The following is a 26,309-nucleotide window of genomic DNA, read 5'->3' on the forward strand; positions in this document are numbered from 1 at the left end:
AGACAGGCAAGTGTGCATCTTGGGAGTTGTAGTTTTAAAACAGCTGTAGTGCCGGGGGTTAGCCATCACAGCACTATCAGAATGAGCATTACCTTGCAGATAACATCTTTCTCTCACAGCAGCAGTAAACTGACAATAAATTGCCTACCTATACAGGAGGTCTCAATGCTGGTCTTGACTGTTACAGAAGAATTTTCAATGGTATAGTACTACGTAAACGCAACAGACAAAAAAAAAAAATGCACTTTCTGTGAATATTGAGTTATTTATAAAAAATAAAAAAAACTTCTGACAAAAGGTGTCTCGTTTGTATGAATAAATGCAATGTATTTTTTGCATGACATACATCTGTCTTACTTATTGTTCAGCGCATGTGCAACAGGATCCATCTAGAGGAAGCACAGACAGTGGTGATGTGGGTGAATCACCTCACTTCTGCCACATTGTGTCCTGTGGATGCAGCGGAGGACAAGTACTGATGTATATGCAACCACAGATGAGGACCTTCTACAATGCGGTGGAAGTTAGTTATTGACTGGCATACAGATGAATGATTAGAATAGTTCTTGCCAGGCAACATGTTTGCTAGTAACCAAAAGCAGTAATAGAAAAATATTTAACACACTAAAAAGGAACTGATCAAAAAATGTTTAATAAAATAAAAAATCATCCAATGGGAGAGCAAACGTTTGCCATCTGGAATACAAACGCAACACAACATAAGGTTCAAAAGGCTTCTATGAAAACTAATCACTACTTGTTTCCCAACTATGATAAAGTGGTATAAAGTTTTTAATAAAAATAAAAAAAAGTACCTCATTCTGCTCTTCATGTTCCAGAATGGCTTGCAGAAATGCCCTTCTTTCATGGCCTGAAGACTTCTGATCAAACATGCCCGCTTGAATGACTTTCTGATCAACATTCAGCTTGTATTTAGCTGCTGCAAGAATCTTCTCCTCCACACTGTTAACGGTGCACAGACGCAACACGCGCACCTCATTCTGTTGACCAATCCTGTGCGCTCTGTCCTGTGCCTGAAGGTCCTGGAAACCAACATACACAGTTAGATTTTTAACTCATTAAAGTAGAACTCTCAGCAAAATGTTTATTCTCTGACCTGCTAGAGAGTGATGTCATGTGACCAACTCTCTGATCTCCAACTGACACAGGACAAGAAGAGAGTTGCTTCTCTAGTCATTCCTATGAGACGGAGAGTGAGGCTCCCATAGGAATACATAGAGAAACGGACTTGTCCACACGTAAGATGCTGTGTTGTTTGGAGAGTCCGATTGCTGGTCACATCACACAGGTGAGAATCATAAGGGAGGTATAGCTCACAAATTCAGACACTGGTAATAAAATCACCTTCACTACAAATTACATCATGTTCCCTTCTAGCAGGTCAAAGAATAACATTTTTGGTGGGGGTTCTTTAACCCTTTCAGGACCAAGCCATTTTTCACCTTTCTGCCCAGGCCATTTTTTTTTTTTTTTTTTTAGCAAATCTGACGTGTCACTTTAGTATTATCACTGCCCTGATAATGTGGACTTGGAGATAAGTCCAAGAGAGGCGGTATATTAGTTATAGGGACCAGTCTGCGGAAGCCACCTTGACGCCTGGTAGATGGGCCCGACACAAGTTTGATCAAAATGCGCTAAGAGCTTCCATTGATCCATTTATAGTAGGTATCATATCACTTGAATTCAGAATGATCACCATTTCTCAGTTTTACTGCTTATATGTGTGTGCAGACATTCTTTTTTTTTTTATTAATTATGTTTGCTTTATGGATTTGCACCTATGACTTTGAATAAGAATATGCTAGTCTAAATTTTCTGATAATAAACTTTATTTGGTAATAACTTTAAAACACTTTTACTTATCCAGGCCATTCTGAGACTCGTCACATATGGTACTTCATGACAGTGGTAAAATTGAATAAAAAAAAAATGCATTTTTAAATTTATAAAAAAAAAAAATACCATATTTACCAAATAGTTGGAAAAATTTCCAAATTTCCATTACTCTACTTTTATAATAGATGGCAATAACTCCAAAAATAGTTACTACTTTACATTCCCCATATATCTACTTCATGTATGGATCATTTTGTGAATGCCATTTAGTTTTTGGGGGACGTTAGAAGGCTTAGAAGTTTAGAAGCAAATATAAAAAAAAAAAAAAAAAAAACAAATTTACAAAACCCACTTTTTAAAGACCAGTTCAGGTCTGAAGTCACATTGTGAGGCTTACATAATAGAAACCAACCAAAAATTACCCCATTTTAGAAACTAAACCCCTCAATGTATTCTAAACTGATTTTACAAACTTTGTTAACCCTTTAGGTGTTCCACAAAGCATTAATGGGAAATGGAGATGAAATTTTAGAATTTCACTTTTTTGGCAGATTTTCCATTTTAATCAATGTTTTTCCACTAACATAGCAAACAAAACTCGATATTTATTGCCCTGATTGTGTAGTTTACAGGAACACCCCATATGTAGTTGTAAACTGCTGTATTGGCACACAGCAGGGCGCAGAAGGAAAGGAACGCCATATGGTTTTTGGAAGGCAGATTTCACTGGGATAATTTTAAAGCTGCCATGTCACATTTGAAGACCCCCTGATGCACCCCTAGAGTAGAAACGCCAAAAAAAATGACCACATTTTGGAAACTACGGGATAAAGTGGCAGTATTGTTGGTAATATTTTAGGATACATATGATTTTTGGTTGCTCTAGATTACACTTTTTGTGAGACAAGATAACAAAAAATTGCGTTTTTGGCACAGTTTTTATTTTTAATTTACAATGTTCATCTGACAGGTTAGATCATATGGTATTTTTATAGAGCAGGTTGTTACAGACACGACAATACAGAATAGGACAACTTTTTGGGTTGTTTGTTTCAGTTTGACATAAAAGAATTTTGGAAAAATGTTTGTTTTTTGGGGCAACTGTCTTATGTAGGGGCTCATTTTTTTCGGTATGAGATGACTGTTTGATTGGTACTATTTTAAGGCGCGTATGACTTTTTGATCGATTGCTTTTAGAACTTTTTGTGGTGTAAGGTGACAAAAAAAATAGCTTCTTTTAAACTGTTTTATTTAATTTTTTATTACGATGTTCACCTGAGGGGTTAGGTCATGTGATCTTATTATAAAGCAGGTCGTTACGGACGTGGAAATACCTAATATGTATACTTTTTTTTTTATTTATGTAAGTTTAAACACAATGATATAATTTTAGAAACCAAAAAAATAAAAATCATATTTTAGTGTCTCCATAGTCTGAGAGACATAGTTTTTTCAGTTTTTGGGCGATTGTCTTAGGTAGAGTATCATTTTTGCGAGATGAGATGACTGTTTGGCACTATTTTGGGGTGCATATGACTTTTTGATCGCTTGCAATTACATTTTTTGCGATGTAAGGTGACAAAAAAAAAAGGCTTTTTTGACACAGGTTTTTTTTTTTTCACGGTGTTCACCCGAGGGGTTAGGTCATGTGGTATTTTTATAGAGCAGGTTGTTACTGATGCGGTGAAACCTAATGTCAACTTTTTTCTTTTTTTTACATTTAACACAATAAAAGCATTTTTGAAACAAAAAAAATAATCATGTTTCAGTGTCTCCATAGTCTGAGAGCCATAGTGTTTTTATTTTTTGGGAGATTATCTTAGGTAGGGGCTCATTTTTTGCGGGATGAGGTGACTGTTACATTGGTACTATTTTGGGGGGCATATGCCTTTTTGATCGCTTGGTGTTGCACTTTTAGTGACGTAAGGTAACAAAAAAAAAGGACATTTTTGAGATATATATTTTATTTTAATTTTTTTTAACTTGAAAATTATAAAAAAATAAAAATAAAATCAGTAAAAAAATTTTTACACAATTTTTTGTCCTACTCTGAGACTTTTGGGGGTCCGATCCCCTTTACAATGCATCACAATACTTCTGTATTGTGATGCATTGGACGTAAGTGTATTAGAGGCTCTACTGGAAGGCAGCCACGATGCCTAAGGAAGGCATCAGGCTGCCTTCTCTGCCATCGGGTCCCCGTCACAGCAGAGTGGGGACCCGATGGGCACCCCGCACACGTCTGAAGTCCGCACGTGCTGCGGTCAGTGCTAACCGCGGCTGTGAAGGGGTTAATGCGCAGGCATCGGTAATTTCAGCAGGGGTCCGGCTATCAGTGACTACCGGGCCCCTGCCTCGGATCGGGCGGGCGCAGCTCCTGCACCCGCCCGATCAGAGCGCCGTACATGAACTGGGGAAGGAACACTCGTCCGAGGTTAGTGTCGAAGACCATGCTCAGGAAGTCCATCCTCTGGCTGCGAAACAAGGGAGGACTTTGAGTGGTTCACCAGCCACCTGAACTGGGATAGCACGAACAGGGTGATGTGAGGCTGGACAGGTTGTCCACCTGGGACGGAGCCTTCACCAGAAGATCGTCTAGGTAGGATATTACTGCAACTCCCCTGGCACTGAGAAGTGCGACGAGGGGAGCCAACACCTTTGTAAAGACCCTCGGTGCAGACGCCAGGCTGGAGGGCAATGCCACGAATTGAAAATGCAGAGAACCTACTGCGAAGCGAAGGTACCTCTGATGAGACAGAGCTATGGGGACATGCAGATAAGCATCCCGGATGTCGATGGAAGACAGAAACTCGCCCCCCCTCGAGGGAAGTAATCACTGATCTGAGGGACTCCATGCGAAAGTGACTGACACAAATGAAATGATTGAGTGTCTTCAGAACCAAAATGGGGCGAAGAGAACCATCCTTCTTGGGAACAGTAAAGAGGTTTGAGTAAAACCCCTGAAAACGTTCCGAGGTCGGAAACAGGAACAATCACTCCATGCGTGTGAAGGGAATGAATGGCCTGAAAAAAAAAAAAAGCGGCCACCCGGGAGGGGGACCTGGGCAGAGACTATTGGAAGAACAGACCTGTGGGTAGGGCGGAGAATTCTATTTTGTATCCGGAGGAAACTACCTCCAGAATCCAGGCGTCGTCCACGCTTGCGCTCCAGTGATACTAAAAGGCGAGTAAACGACCCCCCGTCATGCAGATGGTGGCTTTGCAGACTAGGGATCGGAAGGCTTAGGGCGGGCGTGCCAGGAGGGCGTGGCCTTGAAGGAAGGGCGAACCAGCTTTTTGTCCTGATGGGAGGAGGAATCTTGAAAGGAGTGAAAAAGCTGTGATCGCGATGCAGACATAGGCCGGCAGCTGCGGTTCTGGGCCAGGAGGGAACTTTTCCCACCCGTGGCCTCAGAAATAAGATCCTCTAAATCAGGCATGTCCAAACTGCGGCCCTCCAGCTGTTCCAAAACTACAACTCCCAGCATGCCTGGATAGCTTGCAGCTATTAGAGCATGCTGGGAGTTGTAGTTTGGCAACAGCTGGAGGGCCGCAGTTTGGACATGCCTGCTCTAAATGCTTCCCAAAAAGCCTACCACCCAGGAAGGGGAGAGATGAGCGCCTTTTTGGAGGCAGCATCCGCCGCCCAGGCACAGAGCCAGACCGTGCGGTGGATGGCCACAGAGTTAGCGGCCGCACTGCTAATGCAGCGGGCCGATTCCAGGGAAGCATCACAAAGATACCGGGATGCCTGAAGAAGATGAGAGGCAAGGAGATGGAGCTCCCTCTGAGTAGAGAGGCAAGGACCAGACAAGCTGTTTGGCCCAGACTACACAGGTTCTCAGACTTGGACAAGGAGTCAATCTTCGTGTCCGACGGATCAGACAAGGAAGCAGTGTCGGACAAAGGAAGGGTGGTGGCCTCAGCAAGACGGGTCACCTGTGGATCTTCCTGAGGAGGGACAGACCACATATTAATGGACTCCTCGGAAAAAGGAAAGAGGGCATCTGAACTCTTTGCAGGCTGAAGGCGCCTATCCGGGTGACGCCACTCCTTGGCCAGGAGTGCGTTGAGATCCGTATGATTAGGGAAAACCAAAGCGGGGCGCCTGGAACAGCGGAATGATACGGATTCCTGAGCCGAAGAGAAGGGGTCTTCCTGCACGTGGAGAGCGTCCTTAACTGCCCTGATGATATCCTGCATGGCCGCAGACAGGGCTGTGCTCTGCTCCGATATCAGAGTTTCCCCCGAGGCGGCGAAAGGTGCGGTAGGGGAGGATTCGTCGCAAGCTTCAGACTGATCCTGGGAGTGACCCCAGGAAGCCGAGGATGAACGGGACATAGGTGTCTGAACGTAAGCGTGCCCCGTGCACGGAGAAGTCCCTAGGAGGAGCAGAGGCGGCCGCAATTTGGGCAGGCAAGCGGTCCAGCGACTCCACCATGGATTGGGAGAGTCAGGCAAGGTTCCCTATGGCTTGGGACAGGGAAGCGGCCCATTCAGGAGAAACTGAAACAGAAGGGGTGGTCAGGACGTCATAAGAGGGCCTCGGGGCAAGGCATTGCGCACAAACAGGGTCAGACTGACTGCATGGCAACTTTGTATTTCAACGGGAGCCCGGAAAATACGTGGCGACCCGAGGGGGGGCTGGGAATGGGAGTCTTCTCTGGAAGAGGACATGAGATCTGAGTGGGAGCCTGAAAAAAGAGAAGCAGCAAGCCAGAGGCTGTCCTTCCGGACCCCAGGTGCTATGTCCCCAAAGAGGTGCTGCAAAAGAGATCCTGGCAAGATGGGGGCCCCTTTCTTTTTTTAAACAGCAGGAGTTAAGTGTGGGAGAGTATGCAGGCGAGGAAAAAGTCAGGGCCTCGATTAATGAAGTGGCCGGAAGAGGTGCGCAGTTGGGGATGGAACTGTGGGCCCTCCGGAAAAGAAAAAACAGGCGTAGGGGGGCTCCTGAGGAGGGGAAAAACGGTGCAAAAGAAGCACCTGGGGCCCAAGGACAGGGCAGAAAAGATGCGGCCTAGTGCTGGCAGAAGCCAGGAACGAAGATAGAAGGGAAGGCCGTGGAGAGGCATGAGAACGGGGGGGGGGGGGGGGGGGGGGAAACAAGGGGGAAAGGGGAACCTCCCCAAGGCCCTAGAATAAAGTGAATCCCACCCCCTGGCCAAAAGAGATTAAACTAACCCGAGACCCCATGGAACAGGGACACAGGGGAAAATACCTACCGTCCGGCGTCTACAGGCGCCGCAGGGTCACCCCTTCGTCAAACTCTCACATGCATGGGATTGCAACCATGCCACTGCAGATGCAGTAATGGGGGACTAGGTGACCGGCAAGGTTCTCGCCCGCAGGGGGTGCAACTAAAGTGGGTATCCACGATGAAGCCCCATCCTGCAGCAGGCCGAGACCTGCAGAAGAAAAAAAAGAATAATATAAAAATAAAAAGCAGCAAGACCTGCAAAAAAAACAGCAGGTCATGTCTGCCTCCTACAGACAGTAGACTAAAACCGGTTAGTTAAGTGTCTGTGCAGGGGGTATAGCCCCATCTGGGTGGAGCCAACACTTTTCCTTTCTAGTGTCAGCCTCCTAGTGGCAGCTGGGCATATACCCATAATGTTGTGCCATTCACGAGAAAATATTTTACCCAAAAATTCTGCAGACAGTGTCAGCCGCCAACAGACACTAGGCTACAACTGATTATCCCAGTATCTGTGGGTACATTATAGCCACCGGAGGAGTAGTCAACACCTTTTTATGCCTAATGTCAGCCTCCTAGTGGCATGGCCTATATCTATGGTACTGTGTCCCCTAATAATAATATGGAGAAAAAAAATCTGGTATTTTTTTTCTTCATGGAATCATTATGGATACAGCTATACTAATTATATTTTACATAAGAAACGGGGAAAGCTTTTAACAATGAAGGGAATTTTATTAAAATGTCATAAATTTTTACTTTTATATGAGATCACTTGTATAATAAACCTGCACCATTTCTGTATTACAGTGTACTGTGAAGGCATCATGTTTCTGGCAAGGTGTAATAGCAGTATTGAGATAGCAGACCTGGGCACCCGTCACACTATCCCCAGCTTCCATAAAGGAAAGGAAAGCGAATGGGTGACAGAGAAAGCAACTTCACTTTGGCGCCTAATTTATAAGGAGGTGTGTGCCTCTTCATAAATTAGGAGCATCCTCTGGCAGCACTGGTGTACCAAAGAACGGCGTTTTACACAAATGACCCTCAATATTTCTGGTTTTACTAAATCTAATATGCATTTAAATATAAATGTCTTGGTGATTTTGTTTAAAAAAAATGAAAAAACTTATAGTTTTAACAATCAAAGTTTCCTAACCTGATGAGGATTCCAGTCGCTGTCAAAAATAACTACAGTATCTGCAGCCTGGAGGTTCAACCCCAAGCCTCCAGCTCTGGTACTCAGTAAGAAAATAAAGTACTGTGAGCCTTCTTCATTGAACTTCTTTAGCAATGCAGCACGATCCTCTGACTTTGTTGTGCCTTTGGGGGAAAAATAAATAAATAACACATTCTATAGTATAATTACATTTCAATGACAACCCAAGACCTAAAAGCCCCAACAGGATAACATAAATGCTTTACCTATTTAATATATACTGTAATAGCAGACTGATATACACAGTAGTTTTTAGAATATAAGAGGCACTTTTTAGCAAGAAAAAAAAAAAAACTTATAGTCTGCAGTCAGGGTGGTCCAGCAGTGCCATACATCCCTGACTGCCTACTTAATGATCCAGCAGAGCGCTCATACAGTGCAAGAGAGGTAGTGGTGCACCTCCAAAAACTATGATGAGATCTGATGGGTTTCCATCATGAAGCCTGGCAGGGCGCAAAATATTGTCCATCATTTCTTCCTGCAGCAGCAGGGGTGTGTATTATCTTCCTGCAGCAGCAGGGGTGTGTATTATCTTCATGCAGCAGCTGGGGTGTGTACTATCTTCCTGCAGCAGCAGGGGTGTGTACTATCTTCATGCAGCAGCTGGGGTGTGTACTATCTTCCTGCAGCAGCAGGGGTGTGTACTATCTTCATGCAGCAGCTGGGGTGTGTACTATCTTCATGCAGCAGCTGGGGTGTGTATTATCTTCCTGCAGCAGCAGGGGTGTGTATTATCTTCCTGCAGCAGCAGGGGTGTGTATTATCTTCCTGCAGCAGCAGGGGTGTGTATTATCTTCCTGCAGCAGCAAGGGTGTGTATTATCTTCATGCAGCAGCTGGGGTGTGTATTATCTTCATGCAGCAGCTGGGGTGTGTATTATCTTCCTGCAGCAGCAGGGGTGTGTATTATCTTCCTGCAGCAGCAAGGGTGTGTATTATCTTCCTGCAGCAGCAGGGGTGTGTATTATCTTCATGCAGCAGCTGGGGTGTGTATTATCTTCCTGCAGCAGCAGGGGTGTGTACTATCTTCCTGCAGCAGCAGGGGTGTGTACTATCTTCCTGCAGCAGCAGGGGTGTGTACTATCTTCATGCAGCAGCTGGGGTGTGTACTATCTTCATGCAGCAGCTGGGGTGTGTACTATCTTCATGCAGCAGCTGGGGTGTATATTATCTTCATGCAGCAGCTGGGGTGTGTACTATCTTCCTGCAGCAGCAGGGGTGTGTACTATCTTCATGCAGCAGCTGGGGTGTGTATTATCTTCCTGCAGCAGCAGGGGTGTGTATTATCTTCCTGCAGCAGCAAGGGTGTGTATTATCTTCCTGCAGCAGCAGGGGTGTGTATTATCTTCATGCAGCAGCTGGGGTGTGTACTATCTTCCTGCAGCAGCAGGGGTGTGTACTATCTTCCTGCAGCAGCAGGGGTGTGTACTATCTTCATGCAGCAGCTGGGGTGTGTACTATCTTCATGCAGCAGCTGGGGTGTGTATTATCTTCATGCAGCAGCTGGGGTGTGTACTATCTTCCTGCAGCAGCAGGGGTGTGTACTATCTTCATGCAGCAGCTGGGGTGTGTATTATCTTCCTGCAGCAGCAGGGGTGTGTATTATCTTCCTGCAGCAGCAAGGGTGTGTATTATCTTCCTGCAGCAGCAGGGGTGTGTATTATCTTCATGCAGCAGCTGGGGTGTGTACTATCTTCCTGCAGCAGCAGGGGTGTGTACTATCTTCCTGCAGCAGCAGGGGTGTGTACTATCTTCATGCAGCAGCTGGGGTGTGTACTATCTTCATGCAGCAGCTGGGGTGTGTACTATCTTCCTGCAGCAGCAGGGGTGTGTACTATCTTCCTGCAGCAGCAGGGGTGTGTACTATCTTCATGCAGCAGCTGGGGTGTGTATTATCTTCCTGCAGCAGCAGGGGTGTGTATTATCTTCCTGCAGCAGCAGGGGTGTTTATTATCTTCCTGCAGCCGCAGGGGTGTGTATTATCTTCCTGCAGCAGCAGGGGTGTGTACTATCTTCATGCAGCAGCTGGGGTGTGTACTATCTTCATGCAGCAGCTGGGGTGTGTACTATCTTCATGCAGCCGCTGGGGTGTGTATTATCTTCCTGCAGCCGCAGGGGTGTGTATTATCTTCCTGCAGCAGCAGGGGTGTGTACTATCTTCATGCAGCAGCTGGGGTGTGTATTATCTTCCTGCAGCCGCAGGGGTGTGTATTATCTTCCTGCAGCAGCAGGGGTGTGTACTATCTTCATGCAGCAGCTGGGGTGTGTACTATCTTCATGCAGCAGCTGGGGTGTGTACTATCTTCATGCAGCAGCTGGGGTGTGTATTATCTTCATGCAGCAGCTGGGGTGTGTATTATCTTCATGCAGCAGCTGGGGTGTGTATTATCTTCATGCAGCAGCTGGGGTGTGTACTATCTTCATGCAGCAGCTGGGGTGTGTATTATCTTCTGCAGCAGCAGGGGTGTGTATTATCTTCATGCAGCAGCTGGGGTGTGTATTATCTTCCTGCAGCAGCAGGGGTGTGTATTATCTTCATGCAGCAGCAGGGGTGTGTATTATCTTCATGCAGCAGCTGGGGTGTGTATTATCTTCATGCAGCAGCTGGGGTGTGTATTATCTTCATGCAGCAGCTGGGGTGTGTACTATCTTCATGCAGCAGCTGGGGTGTGTACTATCTTCATGCAGCAGCTGGGGTGTGTATTATCTTCATGCAGCAGCTGGGGTGTGTACTATCTTCATGCAGCAGCTGGGGTGTGTACTATCTTCATGCAGCAGCTGGGGTGTGTACTATCTTCATGCAGCAGCTGGGGTGTGTATTATCTTCCTGCAGCAGCAGGGGTGTGTATTATCTTCCTGCTGCAGCTGAGGAGTGTATTATGATGTTCTGCAGCACTTATTTTGCCCCAAAGCAAAATTTGTAACAGGTGCCAAAGTGACTATTTACCATCTAATGGAGCTTTGTGTGTGTGTATAATATGTGTACTGAAGAGTTGTGTGTGTAATGTTTATAGCTGTATTGCTGTGCGTGTATTTGTATAATTCATGCTCACAAAGAGCAAAAAAATAAATAAAAAATAAGGACAAGAACAAGCATGGTGGGGCATAATGACAGGAGACTAGTGTTGAGCGAACTTGCGATTTGCAAGTTCGATGTTTGGGTTATCTAAGAATTCCATAATGGATTCCGTTAACACGGACCACAACAGAATTTTATGACGGTATGCACCACGGAAGCCTATAAGAGGCATTCCGTCATAATAGAAGCATATGCTGGCCATTTAACCTCCTTAGGCCCATTTCACACAAGAGTGACAGATTGGCTCCGGATGCGTTCAGTAATACTCGCACAATTTTGCAAGCAAGTTCAGTCAGTTTTGTCTAAGATGGTGTTCAGTTTTTTCCAAATGGATGCAATGCGTTTTGATGTGTTTTTCATACGCGTGATAAAATACTGGTTTACAAACAACATCTCTGAAATGAATGGGTCAGGATTCAGTGCGGGTGCTATGTGTTCAAGCATTGCACCCGCGCGGAAAACTCGCTTATGTGAAAGGGCCTTAGGGTGCTGGCACACAGTGCAGTTCTGACATGCAGTTAGGATGCAGTTTTTTATTGTAGCAAGCTCAAATGAATTAAATCATTCCCGCAATGCAGAACAGCGGGGTTTAATGAGGCTGATAAACTGGCTAAATTGAAAACTGCATCCTGAATGCATGTCAGAACTGCACTGTGTGCCATCATCCTTGGGCCTCATGCACACGGCTGTTGTGCAACTTGCGGTCCCCAATGCACGGGCAATGTCCGTGCGGCGACTGGGACAGGACGGTCTGTGATCCATCCGCACCGCAAAAAAATAGAACATATTCAATTTATTTTATTTTTTTGCAGTGCGGAGGCACGGACAGAAACACCACGAAAGCACTTCAGCTCAAGTAAATGGGTCTGCATCCATCATGCAGGGAGCACACGGCCGGTGCCCGCATATTGAAGACCCGCTGTTTGCGGACGGCAGGACGTCAACGGCCGTGTGCATGAGGCCTTAAGGGGCTAGAACCTGGAATATTTAGAGATCTATTAGGGTGAATTGGATTCTGCTGCTCTATCTGCTGGCAGATTACTATGACAGCCCTGGGTAGCCTAAGCAGGCCCCAGGCTGTCATGGTAACCAATTGGAGCCCCGTGATTTCACTGCGGGGGCTCGAATCGGAAGGCAGAGGGAGCCGCATTCCTCTGCCTTACTCTCTCAGATGCCATAAGCGCTTTTGCTGCTCCACACAAGCCCTCACACATTCTCAAGTACATGTACTTGATAATAAGTGAAGGGGTTAATAAGTAGAAAAATGGATTTTTGTACTTGCCGTAAAATCCATTTCTCAATGGATGCATTGGGGGACACAACACCATGGGTATATGCCCAGCTGCCAATAGGAGGCTGACACTAGAAAGGAAAAGTGTTGGCTCCACCAGGATGGGCTATACCCTCTGCACAGACACTAAACTAACCAATTGGTACTAAAGCAGTAGTAGCATCAAAAAACCCGAGCGAAAAAAACTGAAGTCAACATGTACTAAACCAGAAAGGAGGACCATTATCAAAGAAAGAGTCCCGGAAAACCTGAATGTAGTAAAAAGAGCGGGATCGGTGTCCACCAATGCATCCAACGAGAAAAGGATTTTATGATTAGTACAAAAATCCATTTATCTTGTGAATGGCATTAGCGGACCTTGCGAAAGGAGGTCGGGACGCAGTGGAAGTCGCCATGGGGCGTCAGCGAGCAGGAAGACTAGATCTGCGTACCACGCTCTGCGGGGCCAGTCCGGGGCTACTAATATCGCCGGGACCTGATCCATTTTGAGGCGTTTGAGTACCCGAGGAAGAAGCTAAAGGGGAGGGAAGAGATATAGGAGACTGAATTGGGACCAGAGGAGCACTAAGGCGTCTACCGCCAGAGCCAAGAGGATCCCGAGACCTGGTGACGTGAAGTGGAAGTTTGTGATTCAAACGGGAGGCGAAAAATTCGACGTCTGAGATTTCCCAACGCTGACAGAGCTGTAGAAACACCTCTGGGTGGAGCGTCCACTCGCCCGGGTAGAGACGCTGGCAACTGAGGAAGTCTGTTGCCCAATTGTCGACTCCGGGGATGTAGACAAGGGAGAAAGTGAGAACGTGTCCCTCTGCCCACTGCAGGATGCGAAAGGCTTCCTTCAGGACCGCCGCACTTCTGGTGCCCCCCTGGTGGTTCAAATAAGCCACCGCAGTGGAGTTGTCCATCTGAATCTGGACAGGAAGACCGCGGAGGAGGAGAGTCCAACCAGACAGAGCTAGGTAAATGGCCCTGAGCTCCAGGATATTGATTTGTAGGGAGCTCTCCTGCCTCGACCACTGACCCTGGGCAGTGAGAGACCCGAACACTGCACCCCCAACCTGTCAGTCTGGCATCTGTGGAGATCACCTGCCAACAGAGGGGAAAGAAGGATCTGCCGAGTGAGACGGTTAGCGGGTTCAGCCACCAGTGCAAGTCCAGGCAGACCTGAGGGGACAGGCGGATCAGGCGATCGAGGCCTGACGGAGACTTGTTAAACCGGGCAAGAATTGTGCCGGGTGTGGAATTGGGCATAAGAAATTGCCTCGGAGGCGGCAAGCATCCGGCCCAGAACGCACATGCACACCCTGATGGACAGAGGAAACCGCTCACAAAGGCGAGCCACCCCTGACTGGAGAGCCACTACCTTGTCCTGAGGAAGGAACCCTCGGCTCGGCCAATGCGAGTGTCGAGGACCATGCCTAGGAATTCCATCCTCTGGCTGGGAACAAGGAAGGACTTGGAGCGATTCACCAGCCAGCCGAACTGGGACAGCACGGACAGGGTGATGTGGAGGCTGGACAGGTTGTCCTCCCGGGCCAGAGCCTTCACCAGAAAATCGTCCAGGTAGGGTATTACTGCAACTCCTCTGGCACGGAGATGTGCAACGAGGGGAGCCAACACCTTGGTAAAGACCCTGGGGGCAGACGCCAGGCTGAAGGGCAATGCCACGAATTGAAAATGCAGAGAACCTACAACGAAGCGAAGGTACCTCTGATCAGACAGAGCTATGGGGACATGCAGATAAGCATTCCCTCGAGGGAAGCAATCACCAATCTGAGGGACTCCATGCAAAAGTGACGGGCACGAAAAAATTGAGCGCCTTCAGGTCTAAAATGGGGTGAAGAAAAGTTTGAGTAAAACCCCTTAAACGTTCCGAGGTCGGAACAGAAACAATCACTCCATGCACGTGAAGGGAATGAATGGCCTAAAAAAAGCTGCCACCCGGGAGGGGGACCTGAGTGGCGAAGACTGGAAGAACCAACCCGTGGGAAGGGCGGAGAATACTGTTTTTATCCGAAGGAAAACTACCTCCAGAACCCAGGCGTCGTCCACGCTTGCACTCCATTGATCCTGAAAAGAGACCCCCACTCGAGGGGGCGACTCGAGCAGGGAAAACGCATCATGCAGATAACGGCTTTGCAGATTGGAGTTTGGAAGGCATAGGGCGGGCGTGCCAGGAGAGATTGGCCTTGAAGGAAGGACAAACAGTCTTTTTGTCCTGACGGGAGGAGTCCCGAAATGAGCGAAAAGACATAGGACGGCGACGGCGGGCATGGTTCTGGGGCAGGATGGAACTTTTTCCACCCGTGGCGTCAGAAATAAGCTCCTCCAAACGTTTCCCGAAAAGCCTACCACCTAGGAAGGGGAGAGATACGAGCGCCTTTTTTGAGGCAGCATCCGCTGCCCAGGCACAAAGCCAAACTGTGCAGCGGATGGCCACAGAGTTAGCAGCCGCCCTGCTAAAGCCGGGGAAGCATCACAAAGATTCCAGGATGCCTGGAGAAGATGAGAGGCAAGGAGATGCAATTTGGGCAGACAAGCGGTCCACTGACAACCATGAATTGGGAGAGTCGGGCAACGTTCCCTATTGCTTGGGACAGGGAAGAAGCCCATTCAGGAGGAACCGACACTGAAGGGGTGGTCAGGGCGTCCTGAGAGGGTCTGGGGGCAAGGCACTGCATACAAACAGGTTCAGGCTGACCGCATGGCAACTTTTTATTACAATGGGCGCACGTATAATACGTGGCAACCCCGAGGGGAGGCTGGGGATGGGAGTCTTCCCTGAAAGAGGACATGACGGCTGAGAGAGAGACTGTAAAAAAGAAAAGCATACAGCCAGCGGCTGTCCTACTGGACCCCAGGTGCTGTGTCCCCGAAGAGGTGCTGCAGCAGCTGCAATAAAGTGCAGAAAGGCTGCAGAAGAGATCTGGAGAGCATCCCTCAGGAGTGCTGGCAAGATGGAGTCCCAGAAAGAAGCAAACACTAGGCAGACTCCACCCACACACAAACGCCCGAGCTTATCTGGGATAGGAGTGGAAGGAGACCCCTTCCAAGAGCCGAGTGAAGCGGAGAGGGGAAGAGAAAAAAGCCCAGGAACTGAGAGGGGAGGAGGATGCAGCCTAGGCGAGTAAAAAGCCGGGGCCTCGATTAATGGAGCGGCCGGAAAAGGAGCGCCGTCGGCAGGACGGAACTGCAAGAGACTGGGGGCTCCTCAGGAATAGTGAGGCTCAGGGAGGGAAAAAAAACGGGGCAAACGGAGCCCCAGGGGCCCGAGCACAGGGCAGAGAAGATGCGGCCCAGTCCCAGGCAGAAGTCGGGGACTAAAGTAAAAGAAGGCCAGGCAGAGGCATAGGGGGCCAGGGATATGAAGGCAAAAAACAAGAGGGGGAATTGACTCTTCTCCCTTTCCCCCCGGAGAACCAGGGGGTAAACAAGGGGAAGGGGGAACCACACAGGCCCCCGAATAAAGTGACTCCCACCCCCTGGCCAAAAGGGGGGAACTAACCCTAAACCCCATGGGATAGGGACGTGCAGGGGAGAATACCCTCAGTCCAGCATCTTCAGGCGCCGCAGGGTCACCCCTTCGGCAAACTCGCACACATGTGGAATTGCCCGACATGCAACTGCGGACGCAGTAATGAGGGACTGGGTGACCGGCGAGGTACTCAAGAGTACGCGCCTGCAGGGGGTGCAACTAAAGTGGATATCCACGATGAAGCCCCATCCTGCAGCAGGCCAAGACCTGCAGAAGAGAAAAAAAAAAAAAAGCAGCAAGACCTGCAAAAAAACAGAGCAGGTCATGTCTGTCTCCTATGGACACTAGACAAACTGGTTAGTTTAACCTCTTGTCGTCACATTAACGCTGAAAGGCGTCAGTGTGGCGGCACTCTCAGGTCTCAGCGACGCCTATTGGCGTCATCTTGCGAGACCTGAGATTTTGCGTGAACGCGCATGTTCACAGCGGCGCGCAGCTGAGAAGTTAAACTACAGCCTGCCAGCGATGATCATTCGCTGGCAGGCTGTAGACTTTAAAAAATAAATTAAAAAAATTGCATCAGAAAGGTATATTAGACGCTGTTTTGTTAACAGCGTCTGATATACCTGCTACCTGGTCCTCTGGTGGTCCCTTTTGCTTGGATCGACCACCAGAGGACACAGGCAGCTCTGTAAGTAGCACCAAGTAGAACACTACACTACACTACACCCCCCCGCCCAGTCACTTATTAACCCCTGATCACCCCATACAGACTCCCTGATCACCCTCCTGTCATTGATCACCCCCCGTAAGGCTCCATTCAGACGTCCGTATGTGTTTTGCAGATGCACTGATCCGCAAAACACGGACACCGGCAATGTGCTTGCCGCATTTTGCGGATGCGCACATTGCCAGAACTATATAGAAAATGCCTTTACTTGTCCGCAATTGCGGACAAGAATAGGACATGTTCTATATTTTTGCGGACCCGGAAGTGCAGATCCGCAATTCAGGATCCGAGCAGGACAAAGTCTGTCCCCATAGAAATGAATGGGTCCGCAATTCCGCTCTGCAAAATGCGGAACAGAATTGCGGACGTGTGAATGGGGCCTAAGGGTCCCTTATCACTGCCAGTTAGTTAGCTACTTGTTAGGTAGTTAGCGCCCAGCCCACCGCAGTCACTCATTAGCGTCATCGCTGTCGCTAATCAGCACTAGTACTATATAGTATCTGTAAGTGATCTGATCAAGACTGATCGCAATCAGATCTATATCAGTACATTAGGGTCACCTTAGGCTCTACATAAAAACACAGTGTTCGCCCGATCAGGCTTGATCTTGTGCGCACACTTGCGTTCAGTCTGCCCCACCGCAGTGACAAATATTTTTTTTCTGATCACTGCAAAAACACCGTAAAAAAATGATTTTTTTTTTGCCACAAGTTAGTGGAAATTGTAATTAAAAAAAAACCAAAGTCTCATATTCCACGAACTTGTCCCAAAAAATAAAATCTTACATGAACTCACCATACCCCTCACGGAATCCAAATGTGTAAAAATGCCCTGTGAAATCCTAAAGGTACCCATTGGAATTTGGGCCCCTTTGCGCATCTTGGCTGCAAAAAAGTGTCACACATGTGGTATCGCCTTACTCAGAAGAAGTAGGGCAATGTGTTTTGGGGTTTATTTTTACATATACCCATGCTGGGTGAGAGAAATATCTCTGTAAATTGACAACTTTGTATAAAAGAGATATTTCTCACACACAGGATAGGTATGTGTGAAAAGACACCCCAAAACACATTGCCCTACTTCTTCTGAGTACGGCGATACCACATGTGTGACAAGAATTTGAGAAGAAAAGGAGGTAAAATTCATTTGGGTGCCAAGTTGCATGACCGAGCAATAAACCGTTAAAGTTGTGAAGTGCCGATTTGTAAAAAAGGTCCTGGTCACTAGGGGAGTATAAACCTGTGGTCCTTAAGTGGTTAATGTCTGTGCAGAGAGTATAGCCCATCTGGGTGGAGCTAACACTTTTCCTTTCTAGTGTCAGCCTCCTAGTGGCAGCTGCTGGGCATATACCCATGGTGCTGTATCCCCCAATGCCATTCACGAGAAAATATTTTTTACCCATTTTCGGTCTTCTAAGGGCTCATTTACACATGTGGGGCCGCAAAAGATGTGCTGTCCGCATCTGTAGTTCTGTTCTATGACCCCGCAAAAAAAGACAGAGCATGTCCTATTCTTGTCCACAACTGTGGGCAAGAATAGTCATTTTCTATGATAGTGGCGGCCATGTGTGGAACGCACAAGAACCAGGAATCCGTCTTTTGCAGATCAGCAATTTGCGGACCGCAAAACACTATGGTTGTGTGAATGCGCCCTAAACCTGGGAGCATCTTGCAGTCAGGTGCGTTATAGTCCAAAAAATAGAGTAGTTTTGTGGGAAAAGATTCAGTGTAACTTATTTTATTTATTTACATCCCTGCTTATTCTGGATTTAGGATTCCAGTGGGTGGTCAAGGCTGTCAATCTCTGATAGGACCACCCACTGAACTCCTAAGCATAGAAAAAGCTAAGATTTAAAGCGGTATTTCAAGATTTATTTTTTATTTCATGTTCCCCCCTTGAGACTTTTGAATTGATATTTATTAAAAGGTGTCTACCGAGCCAGCGCTGTGGTTAAATGAAATGCTCCTGGTTCAGGATATCGGCAGTAAGAGCCCAAGGCTGCCTGAGTGCACAGGCATAGCTGGCCTGGTTAGGGGGCAGGGTAGTCTTGTTTGCTGTACAGTGCTAGCGACAGGTGGTGGTTACTAGGCAAGCAGTGGAAAAAAAAACATGAAAAAAAAAACCTCAAAATACCCCTTTAAATGAATAAGTTCCACTAAATCTTTATTCTTAAAACTATTTATCCATCTACTCAGCTCCTCCTGCTCCATCACATGCCACCTGCAGATTAAACCACATATTATTCCCCCATATTTAATTGTAGGGAAATGGGGGGCAGCACTAGACAGCTGTAAAGGTGCAATTGTTCATATGATAAACTTAACAAGCAACAGATACAAACCATCAAGTCGAAGGTAAAGAAAGCTTCGAAAAGCAAAGTAGTCTTCCATGATAGTCATGAGTGAAGTCATCTGACAGAACAGCAAAACCCTGTGATTTGTGGCTCGAAGCTTTGGTAGTATTCGATCAAGTAATTCAAACTTTCCTGAAGTTCTGTAGAGATCAGGCCTAACAAAAGAATATCAATAATTATCACTATATCATATCTATAATGGTGCCCGAGAGTCATTATTATATGGTTTGATGAAAAAAGATTGGCAAAGGACTCAGAGGTTTAGAAAAATGAAAGCACATTCCCTTCAACAATCCTATGTCGCTCCAGTTCTAACACTTAGTGCTCATGCACACTGTAACGGATCTCCTGGCACCCTGAATGGGTACCTCTGTTGATGAATGCTCCTAGTGCTTCCCGAGGGCTCCAAGCATTACACTTGACACCGTAAGCACTGTCGACCCCACAAACCGCTGCAGCTTGGTTGGGATCTCGCCGTCTTCTACCCACCCTGGACCTACGACAAGGCTTCCAGGTTCCAGTCGGTGCACCTCTCTTCCTTCAGAGAGCGATGCAGGAACAAGCTCTTAAAAGAATATAGCCAGGGGAGTATACAGTGTATAGCATTCCCCAGTGTAGATGCAACCTTTTTCCCACACACATGAGACAAGGCTCTATGGTAAAACAGGAACTCTTTAATGGCGCTACATGTCAGCCTTTTATGCAGGTCTTCCAGCAAGGGACACTCCCCTGGGAACCTTGTGGAAGACAGACAGTTTTGTACATTAGCCAATCACATGCATTTACAGTATGGAGACAATTGTACACAACCCTCCCCCTCCCGCTGCCTGTGATACAATTAACAAACACAATGGGCTCTGCCTGTGATACAATTACCAAACACAATGGGCTAACCAAATCACTCACAGACAGAAAACACACATTTTCCCCCAAAACACAGAAAACACCCCAAAGCCCCACATATCTGCAAAAACATCCCTGGATAGCTCTGATCTGGGCAAACAACATATCCAGAAATCACCCAGATCTGAGCAGGGGTTCATGAATTCCATGGAAGTCACATTTGACCAGCCGCAAGCATGGCTTCCCTGCCCAAAGCAGTTCCACAGATTTAGGCTGTGCGGCTGGTCTACCTTCTCCTTCAAAGTTTTAGTATATGGGCCATAATCCTGAGGCAAAATGCTGGCAAACAGGCCCCTCCAAAACCCAGTGGCGAGGTTATTTCCACCACACACACGAACATATTTTTCTTCCAATTTCGTTCCGTTTTTTTACAGGTTCGTATGTGGAACCATTCATGTCGATGGGGCTTAAAAAAAAAAATACGGAAATGACTCCTTGTGCATTCCGTGTCCGTATGTACGTTTCACAAAAAAAACGTGCTATTCTTGTCCGTTTTGCGGACCGGCAAAAAAACAAACAAACACGGATGTTTGCAGATCTGTGTTTTGCCTACTGCAAAATACATACGGTCGGGTGCATGAGCTCTTACTAGGTTCCTGCTATTCCTGTCTCAACACACAGGATATGCCTGCTCAGTCAATCCATCTCCAGCCAAAAGAAATGATGTGGGTCAACCGGTGATCAGCTCAGTGGGCATTTCCTGTGCGATGAGGAAAGCAGGGAGGGGTACCTGTAAACATAGGAACATGAACAGTGAGGTGAGAATTGCTTCATTTCTCATTTTAGCTCACCTGGATCCCTTTTCCCTAAAATTTTCGCTGCTGGACAACCGCTATCAAATTATGTATCTTTATTGTAAGATTACATTTATGAAAATAAGTTACCCGTTGATGATCCCATTAGCGTATCCCAGATGTTCAGCAAAGGATTCCTGTAAAACAAAACAAAAAATAAAGAAAAAACGATATTTTGTATGCAGTTTTGGTTGTACTCTAAAAACTTGACATTTGAAAACCAATTCCCAGATCTTTGCTTCAAATTCAGTTTAGTCAATTGCAACTTGGTGGAACTTAAAAGGAAGACAACTAAAACATAAATGATAAAAGCAAACAGAAGAAAAGCTTGATCATAGTGCCCATCACTATGGTTTCTGTAACAATTTTACAGAAATATTGCAGAGAACACTTTTAGCTTGCAGACAAGATTGGGCAATAAAACGGCTGAATGTTGAGGACACAAAACGTCACTAATGTTTCACACAACTTTTGATGTATTATAGACTTATCAAAAGCTGTGATCTAGAACGAGGGGAGAAGTGCTCTCTCCTCGCTGCACAAGATGGGCTTCATAGAAGTCTATGGGCCTGTCCAGATTCCATCCTCAACAGGGAGGAGAGGGTGTGATATGTGCGCACTTCTCCCCTCGTTCTAGAGAAGGTGTCTCTGCACTTAGAACCCCACTGATCACCGAAATGTTACTGATGCTTAAAGGGAACCAGTCATCAACTTTATGCTGACTTTACTGAAGGCAGCATAAATTAGTAAGAGAAATGCTGATGTCAGCGATGTGTCACTCATGAGCTAAAAGTAAGTGGTTGCCGAGAACCTGTATCATAATCATTGCAGTCCGACCTTGAAAAGAGTCAAATCTACCTGAGAAGAGTCCTGGTTATTCATAATCTCCTGCTGATGATTGGCAGTTCTCTCCTAAAGAGAAAGGGAGAAAACTAGGTAGAAGACTGTCAGTCATCAGCAGGTGGGCAGGAGAGCATGACTTCATGAATAACCATGACTCTTCTCAGGTGGCCGTGACTCATTTCCAGGCCCAGTCTGCAATGATTGTGAAGTTGGTTCTCATCAAACACTTACTTTTAACTTATAAATGACAGACCGCTGAAATCAACTCACCTGTCTCTACTTTATTCTGCCGAAAGTATGGGCAGCATAAAGTTGATGACAGGTTCCCTTTAAATGAAGACCTAGATCAAGTCAGGACAAGAAGAAAAACTTCTCTCAAAGATTTGTTTGTAAAGTATTTTTGAAACATCAGAAGGCAATTCAGAATGTTCATGAGTGTCTTCTACAAAGGTCAGGAGTCTTGATGGATGACCAACCACTGCAAACCATACCTGCAAAAGTGATATTAACCATAAAGCAGTATATATGCTTTAATCTGGTGTGAAGTTAAACACACAATTAAGATTCAACAGACTGTGGTAGACATCAAATGTTTCATTGCGCAACAGTAGTGTAAAAAAAAGTCGCGGATTATGGTGCATGCCATATTTAAACCATAATTTTTAACCTATAACATCTCTCACTACTTTTTGTAAGTGACTGGTGTGCAAAGACGTATCTACCAAGGAGAACCATATCGCCAGTCTTTAAGAAGATTCAGCACCATGCCTAAATTAAATAGGTTGGGAAGTGCGTGGGGCTTCAGAGGGGTGTGGCCTCCGACAGACTGTGCCTCTTAAAAACGAGATTTTTGTATAACTTACCAGTAAAATCTCTTTCTCGCTCTTCCTTGGGGGACACAGGAAAACCTTGGGTATAGCTCATCTCCATAGGAGGCGTGACACTAAGTAAAAGACTGTTAAGCCCCTCCTCCAGCAGCTATACCCTCAGCCTGGAGAGAGAGACTTCCAGTTATGTGCCCAAGTAGTGAAAAACAAAGGCAAGGAGTAACCAAAGCAACACCAACAAGTCAAAAACACCCGTCAGGGCAACCAAAACAATGGGTGGGTGCTGTGTCCCCCAAGGAAGAGCGAGAAAGAGATTTTACTGGTAAGTTATACAAAAATCTCGTTTTCTCGCCCAATTCCTTGGGGGACACAGGAAAACCTTGGGACGTTCAAAAGCAGTCCACAAATAGGGAGGGACCACAATCCAAGGCAAACAAAAGCACCATAGGCATTAAGGCACCGCCGCCTGCAAGACCAGGCGGCCCAAAGCAGCATCCGCCGATGCATAAGTGTTCACCCTGTAAAACTTGGTGAACGTGTGCAAAGAAGACCAGGTGGCCGCTTTGCACAACTGTTCAGCCGAAGCACGATGACGCTGAGCCCAGGAAGCCCCGACCGCTCTGGTAGAATGAGCGGTAACACCAAAGGGCGGTTCCCTGCCCTTAGCACGGTAAGCCTCAATGATAGCCATCTTGAGGAAGCGGGCAACAACCACCTTAGACGCCGCCAGCCCCCTGCGCGGACCCTCCGGAACCACAAACAGAGAATCCGAGCGTCGAAAGGGTCTGGTCACATCCAGGTAGATCCTCAGAGCCCGAACAACATCCAGACGGTGAAGATCCCGTTCCCGAGGATGAGACGGGGACGGGCACAGAGAAGGAAGGACAATATCTTCATTCAGATGAAAGGCGGACACCACCTTCGGAAGAAAATCTGGAACTGGGCGGAGAACCACCTTGTCCTGGTGAAAAACCAAGAAGGGCTCCACGCAAGAAAGAGCCGCCAACTCAGACACACGCCGAAGAGACGTGATGGCGACGAGGAAGAAAACTTTGCAAGACAACAAGCGAGGGGAAACCTTGCGCAGAGGCTCGAAAGGGGAAGATTGGAGAGCCGTCAGTACAACGTTAAGATCCCAAGCAGGAACGGAAGGGCGATACGGGGGAGCACAGTGAGCAACCCCCTGCAGAAAGGTCTTAACTGGACCGAGCGGAGCCAGAGGGCGCTGAAAAAGGACCGAAAGAGCCGATATCTGACCCTTCAGGGTACTAAGACCCAAGCCCAGATCCAGACCAGACTGCAAAAAGGATAAAACCGTGGGAAGGGAAAACCGCAGCGGAGGAATCCCCAAGGTCTCGCAGAAAGTTAAATAGGCCCGCCAGGTCCGGTAATAAATCCTGGACGATGCCGGTTTACGCGCACGAATCATGGTACGGACCACGTCAGCAGAAAACCCCCGCCGCGTCAAGACCGCGGTTTCAATAGCCACGCCGCTAAACGTAGCGACCCTAAATGCTGGTGGAAGATCGGCCCCTGAGAGAGGAGGTCTTCTCTGAGAGGCAGAGGCAAGGGAGCGTCTGCCAGAAGCAACATAAGGTCGGCGTACCAAGGACGACACGGCCAGTCTGGGGCTATCAGGATCGCTGGCGTGCCCTCCGCCGCGATCTTCCGAAGGACCCGCGGAAGAAGAGGCAGGGGCGGAAACACGTAGAGGAGCGAAAACTCCGTCCAGGGGAGGACGAGCGCGTCCGCGCCGTAAGCGTCCAGATCCTTGGCCCTGGCCATGTAGGTGGGAAGTTTGTGGTTGAATCTGGAGGCCATGAGATCCACGTCCGGACGACCCCAACGGAGACAAAGAGACTCGAAGACGTCGGGGTGCAGAGACCACTCTCCCGGGTCGATCGTCGTCCGGCTGAGGAAATCCGCCGCCCAATTGTCCACCCCCGGGATGTAAATGGCCGAAAGGGCAGGAACATGAACCTCCGCCCAGCGAAGGATTAGAGACACCTCCCTCATCGCCGCCGCGCTGCGAGTGCCCCCCTGATGATTTATGTACGCCACAGCCGTGGCATTGTCCGATTGGACCCGAACTGGGCGACCCCGAAGCAACGAAGTCCAATGCCGGAGCGAGAGGAGGATGGCCCTCAGCTCCAGAACGTTGATCGGCAGTCTGGACTCCGATGGAGACCAAGTGCCTTGGACGGACCGAGGAGGAAACACTCCCCCCCAACCCCGCAGACTGGCATCGGTGGTAATCACCAACCAAGTTATTGGCAGGAAAGACTTCCCCTGGAGAGGGGTTCGCAGCCACCAGAGGAGAGAGGAGCAAACCTGGGGGGAAAGGGGAAAATGTCGATCCAGACTCTCCTGGGACTTGTCCCAGGCGGACAGAATGGCCGTCTGAAAGGTGCGGGAGTGATACTGTGCGTAAGGAATCGCTTCGAAGCAGGACACCATCTGTCCCAAGACCCGCATGCTGAACCGGAAGGAAGGATGGCGGAGGGACAGAAGGCTCCGAACCGACCGATGAAGGAGCTGGCGCTTCTCCGACGGAAGTCGAACCACCGCTGCATCCGTATCCAGCAGCATCCCCAGAAAGACCAATTGCCTGGATGGAACAAGAGAGGATTTGGGGAGGTTGATAATCCAACCGAACCGGCGTAAGGTTTGTAGCGAGAGATCCACACTGGTGGAAGTCAGTGACAGAGAAGGCGCCTTGATTAGGAGATCGTCCAGATACGGAAGTAGAAAAACTCCCCTGGAACGAAGTAAGGCGAGGACAGGGGCAAGGACCTTCGTGAAAACACGAGGGGCCGTCGCCAGCCCGAAGGGGAGGGCAACGAACTGGTAGTGGTCGGATCCCACTGCAAAGCGCAGAAAGCACTGATGACACTGCGCGATTGGAATATGAAGGTAGGCGTCCTGGATGTCGATAGATGCCAGGAACTCCCCCTTTTCCAGAGAGGCCACCACCGACCTGAGAGACTCCATCCGGAATCGCTGAAGACGAAGGAAACGGTTCAGCCGTTTTAGATCCAGAATGGGACGAACCGAACCCTCCTTTTTGGGGACCACAAAAAGGTTCGAATAGAACCCCTTGAATCTGTCTCCCATAGGAACCGGGGCGATGACCCCTTTGTCCAGAAGGGTGTGAACGGCAGTAAAGAAATCGGCCGCCCCTCGGGGATCCTGGGGAACCCGGGAACGAAAGAACCGAACTGGGGGAAGGGACGCAAACTCGAGTTTGTACCCGGAAGACACAACTTCGAGGGCCCAGGCGTCGGAGACGTGCGCCTGCCAGAAGTCCCTGAACAGGAGGAGACGTCCCCCCACCCGGGTGGGTGGGGGCGCACCTTCAGGCGGGGGTCTGCTTGGCCGCGGGAGGGCGAGCAGGTTGCGACTTGTGCCAGGAGGGCTGGGTCCGAAAAAAAGTTTTTTTACGCCTGTCCTGGACAGAGTTAGTGGATGGACCTGAAGTGGTTTACGCGCACGAATCATGGTACGGACCACGTCAGCAGAAAACCCCCGCCGCGTCAAGACCGCGGTTTCAATAGCCACGCCGCTAAACGTAGCGACCCTAAATGCTGGTGGAAGATCGGCCCCTGAGAGAGGAGGTCTTCTCTGAGAGGCAGAGGCAAGGGAGCGTCTGCCAGAAGCAACATAAGGTCGGCGTACCAAGGACGACACGGCCAGTCCGGGGCTATCAGGACTGGCCGTGTCAGAGAGGCCACCACCGACCTGAGAG

The 26,309-nt window shown here is 47.9% G+C and overlaps 1 protein-coding gene across 3 annotated transcripts in view; it reads right to left on the reverse strand.

The window, feature by feature from the left end:
- The window catches only part of SMARCA2 (SWI/SNF related, matrix associated, actin dependent regulator of chromatin, subfamily a, member 2), a 299,308-nt gene that overhangs the window by 105,328 nt on the left and 167,671 nt on the right, over window positions 1-26,309 (reverse strand). For all 3 annotated transcript variants that reach the window (XM_044272604.1, XM_044272612.1, XM_044272595.1), the window contains exons 23-26: window positions 20,985-21,031; window positions 19,186-19,352; window positions 8,211-8,374; window positions 816-1,043 (exon numbers count right to left, since the gene is read on the reverse strand). In XM_044272604.1, the coding sequence (XP_044128539.1) occupies window positions 816-1,043; window positions 8,211-8,374; window positions 19,186-19,352; window positions 20,985-21,031 (606 nt within the window). The remainder of the gene's footprint in view (window positions 1-815; window positions 1,044-8,210; window positions 8,375-19,185; window positions 19,353-20,984; window positions 21,032-26,309) is intronic.

This window comes from Bufo gargarizans, chromosome 1 (genome assembly GCF_014858855.1).
Source record: "Bufo gargarizans isolate SCDJY-AF-19 chromosome 1, ASM1485885v1, whole genome shotgun sequence".
NCBI classification, from domain to species: Eukaryota; Metazoa; Chordata; class Amphibia; order Anura; family Bufonidae; genus Bufo; species Bufo gargarizans.